Here is a 3,787-nt window from a genome sequence, read left to right as displayed (position 1 = left end):
CTTGTTCTGCCAGTGCTTGCGCATGGTGTTCATGTTCCCTGCCACATACTGACACTGGGGATCCCGCTGGCACCTGTAGCCATCTTGAATGGGTAGTTCCGGGATTGGTTCATTCAGTATTGTGGGCAGTGTTAACTGTGTAGTATGTGGGCAGTGTTAACTGTGTAGTATCTCGAGCCACATTGTCCCACTGTTCAATGTTCTCCTTTATCTGCTGAACCACCGCATGCTTTAGCTGATGGGCCTTGCCTTTCAGATGCCGTTCAATCTCTGTTGGCCACACAGCGTGCTTGCACCGGCGGCATATGATAATGAGGTATGATTCACAGTGGATAAATAATTGATGTTCCATGTCGATGTTGGGTCTGTCTTGTGCATTGAATATATATATATTTCCTTCATTCAGTGTCTTTGTGTGAAACTTGACAGATCTGATCTGGTGTGAATGTTTGTTTTTCTGTGGTTAAAATCACTCCAGAATGAAGCCTTTCAGTTTTCTTATATGTTTTGCTATTTTTATTTACTTTGTTGATCTTGCACCGCTTTGCACCGCTCCGTTGCCTAGGTGAAAATATATATATATAGTTGGGTCTGGTTGGGTTGATGGCTTACCCCATCAAACATCGCACCTCAACTCATTGACTTTGACACCACAATTTAACCCCTTCCCGGCGGAATTATCGCTTTTAATTTGGATATGTTGTATTCCATATCCACTACGGCCTACATGCAAAGTTTGAAGTAATGGGGTGGCTGGCTGCCGCAGAAGGGAAGGGAAGAGGGAGCTCGACCGCGACCGGGCCACTGCGGGCACGCGGAGGCGGGAGCGGGAGCACGCACGGGCGGCCAATCAGGGACGGAGAAAATCGGACGGGGCCGCGTCGGACCACGCACTATGTATAACTTGGATAGTTTAACCCTAACCCTATAACCTTCAACGGGCATGTCCAGCGGGTTTGACTTTTAAATGGTTTCATCCCACTGGTTTGGGTCCAACGGGTTAACGGGTTCGTTCAACGGGTTCGACCCCTGAACACCCCTCACTCTAACCCTGACTCTGACCACCTCATCCTCCCCCCCAGCCTCTACCCTCACTCTTTGTAACCCTAACCCTGGCCCATTATTGTATGGGATAATGCTCTTTAAAACTCCCATATTTTTGAAACCCCCCCTCTACCTTCTGATATAATCGTCCAGCGTGCTCGACTTCCAACGGGTTGATGGGTTCATCCAACGGGTTCGGGTCCAATGGGTGAATGGGCTCCTTGGACGGGTTTGACATCCAACGGGTTTGGGTCCAGCGTGTTCGACTAATGTTTGTTTTTCTGTGTTTAAAATCACTCCAGAATGAAGCCTTTCGGTTTTTTTATATATTTTGCTATTTTAATTTACTTTGTTGATCTTGCACCGCTTTGCACCGCTCCGTTGCCTGGGTGAAAATATAGATATTTAGTTGGGTTGATGGCTTACCCCATCAAACATCGCACCTCAACTCATTGACTTTGACACCACAATGTAACCCCTTCCCGGCGGAATTATCGCTTTTGATTTGGATATGTTGTATTTCATATCCACTCCGGCCTACATGCAAAGTTTGAAGTCAATTGACTCCGTGGTTGATTGGACGTTCAACGTCTGAAACCAAATGGAATGTACGTCCAATCTGCCCTGCTCTGATTGGTCGGTTTTCTAAGGTTTTCTAACCCTAAATGGAATGGACGTCCATTCCACCCCCACCTGTTGGATAGGGTTGATGGGTTCATCCAACGGGTTCGGGTCCAATGGGCTAATGCGCTCCTTGGACGGGTTTGACGTCCAACGGGTTGGGTCCAGCGTGTTCGACTTCCAACGGGTTAATGCGCTCCTGGGACGGGTTTGACGTCCAACGGGTTAATGCGCTCCTGGGACGGGTTTGACGTCCAACGGGTTTGACGTCCAACGGGTTTGACGTCCAACGGGTTTGACGTCCAACGGGTTTGACGTCCAACGGGTTGGGTCCAACGGGTTCGACGTCCAACGGGTTGATGGGTTCATCCAACGGGTTCGGGTCCAATGGGTAAATGGGCTCCTTGGACGGGTTTGACGTCCAACGGGTTTGGGTCCAGCGTCTTCAACTCCCAACGGGTTAATGCGCTTCATCGATCTTTATATATGCATATATCTTTTATCTCTATGTGGTGCTCGTCAACATCTGCCTCTCACCTGTGATGTCATTTGACCTCTATGCCCCTGACTCGATCTTCCCGCCCCTCTACCTTCTGATATAATCGTCCAGCGTGTTCGACTTCCAACGGGTTGATGGGTTCATCCAACGGATTCGACGTCCAACGGGTTAATGCGCTCCTGGGACGGGTTTGACGTCCAACGGGTTGGGTCCAGCGTGTTCGACTTCCTCATCCAACGGGTTCGACGTCCAACGGGTTGATGGGTTCATCCAACGAGTTCGGGTCCAATGGGTTAATGCGCTCCTTGGACGGGTTCGACATCCAACGGGTTTGGGTCCAGCGTGTTTGACGTCCAACGGGTTTGACGTCCAACGGGTTTGGGTCCAGCGTGTTCGACTTCCTCATCCAACCGGTTCGACGTCCAACGGGTTGATGGGTTCATCCAACGGGTTCGGGTCCAACGGGTTAATGCGCTCCTGGGACGGGTTTGACGTCCAACGGGTTGGGTCCAGCGTGTTCAACTCCCAACGGGTTAATGCGCTCCTGGGACGGGTTCGACGTCCAACGGGTTAATGCGCTCCTGGGACGGGTTTGACGTCCAACGGGTTGGGTCCAGCGTGTTCGACTTCCTCATCCAACGGGTTCGACGTCCAACGGGTTTGGGTCCAACGGGTTTGACTTTCAATGGGTTAACGGGTTTGCGTCTAATTTAACCGCCTATCCTGACCTCACTGCCCACCCCTGTCTCTAGCCTCACTCTTTTTCAACCCTAACCCTGACTCTGACCACCTCATCCTTCCCCCCAGCCTCTACCCTCACTCTTTGTAACCCTGACCCTGACCCATTATCATATGGGATGATACTGTTTGAAACTGATCCTTTGAACCTGATCTACTTTCTCTTGATGTTATATCCCTTTACCCTCTGTCTCTTGCTTCACCTGCCTTTATATATATATACATCTTTCATCCTCCTGTGGTGCCTCTCACCCGTGATGTGCCCCTCACCCATGATATCACTTGACCTCTGTACCCTCTGACTCCATCTTCCCCCTCTCTGCCTCCTGATATATTCCTCGCAGCCAACAAAACATCTCCACCAGCCGGTTGTGCTCGATGCCCTGCCCCTCAACCTTCTGTCCCAAAAATTCAATCACCGCCTCCTGATCATCTGCATCCACATTGAACTCTCTCAGCCGCTGTCTCCACGCCTGCTTCATCTGCCCTGCATGACACCCATACATCATCATTGCCACCGTCGGGATCAAAAATCCCCTGTACGGACACTGTCTCTGTGTCTTCCAGCTGTTGCATATGGACTGCGGCATCCCGCATCGGAAGCACCCGGAATATCGTGTGTATTTGATTTTGCTCCGCACTGTCATCATCCATCATCTTTGCCTCCCTGGCTCTTCTCGTGGGGGACACTGGTACAGCTCATGGGTCAAAACTCCCGCTTGCCACTTGCACATATCAAAACACTGATCCTTCCACCTCTGCGCCCTCTTCCACTAAAACCCTCCCTCAACCCATCCAATGCCCTTCTGCCCTCTCTTGCTGGGGTGTGGATGATGAAACTGGGCCCTCGACGGACATCCGGGCTTGGGGGAAAGGTCTGTCCGG

General features: G+C 50.9%; 3 protein-coding genes across 3 annotated transcripts; 1 reads left to right on the top strand and 2 right to left on the bottom strand.

Annotated features, from left to right (window-relative positions):
- Nucleotides 1-744: 744 nt before the first annotated feature.
- On the top strand, nt 745-903 carry HCAG_09210 (predicted protein; the record flags this gene model as incomplete). Its single annotated transcript, XM_001535809.1, has 1 exon — nt 745-903. One exon carries the CDS (start codon nt 745-747, stop codon nt 901-903), a length of 159 nt encoding a protein of 52 aa, XP_001535859.1.
- Nucleotides 904-1,786: 883 nt separating this feature from the next.
- On the bottom strand, nt 1,787-2,308 carry HCAG_09209 (predicted protein; the record flags this gene model as incomplete). Its single annotated transcript, XM_001535808.1, has 2 exons — nt 1,787-2,108; nt 2,256-2,308. The coding sequence occupies 2 exons, from the start codon at nt 2,306-2,308 to the stop codon at nt 1,787-1,789; spliced, it is 375 nt and encodes a 124-aa protein (XP_001535858.1).
- An 872-nt stretch (nt 2,309-3,180) lies between these two features.
- Nucleotides 3,181-3,384, bottom strand: HCAG_09208 (predicted protein; the record flags this gene model as incomplete). The annotated part of the gene is made up of 1 exon (XM_001535807.1): nt 3,181-3,384. One exon carries the CDS (start codon nt 3,382-3,384, stop codon nt 3,181-3,183), a length of 204 nt encoding a protein of 67 aa, XP_001535857.1.
- Between the last annotated feature and the right edge of the window lie 403 nt (nt 3,385-3,787).

The sequence above is a fragment of the Histoplasma capsulatum genome, genomic scaffold (assembly GCF_000149585.1).
Source record: "Histoplasma capsulatum NAm1 scaffold_62 genomic scaffold, whole genome shotgun sequence".
Classification (NCBI taxonomy): Eukaryota; Fungi; Ascomycota; class Eurotiomycetes; order Onygenales; family Ajellomycetaceae; genus Histoplasma; species Histoplasma mississippiense.
The sequence above is the reverse complement of the archived record's forward strand: the minus strand, read 5'-3'. Positions and strand labels throughout refer to the sequence as shown.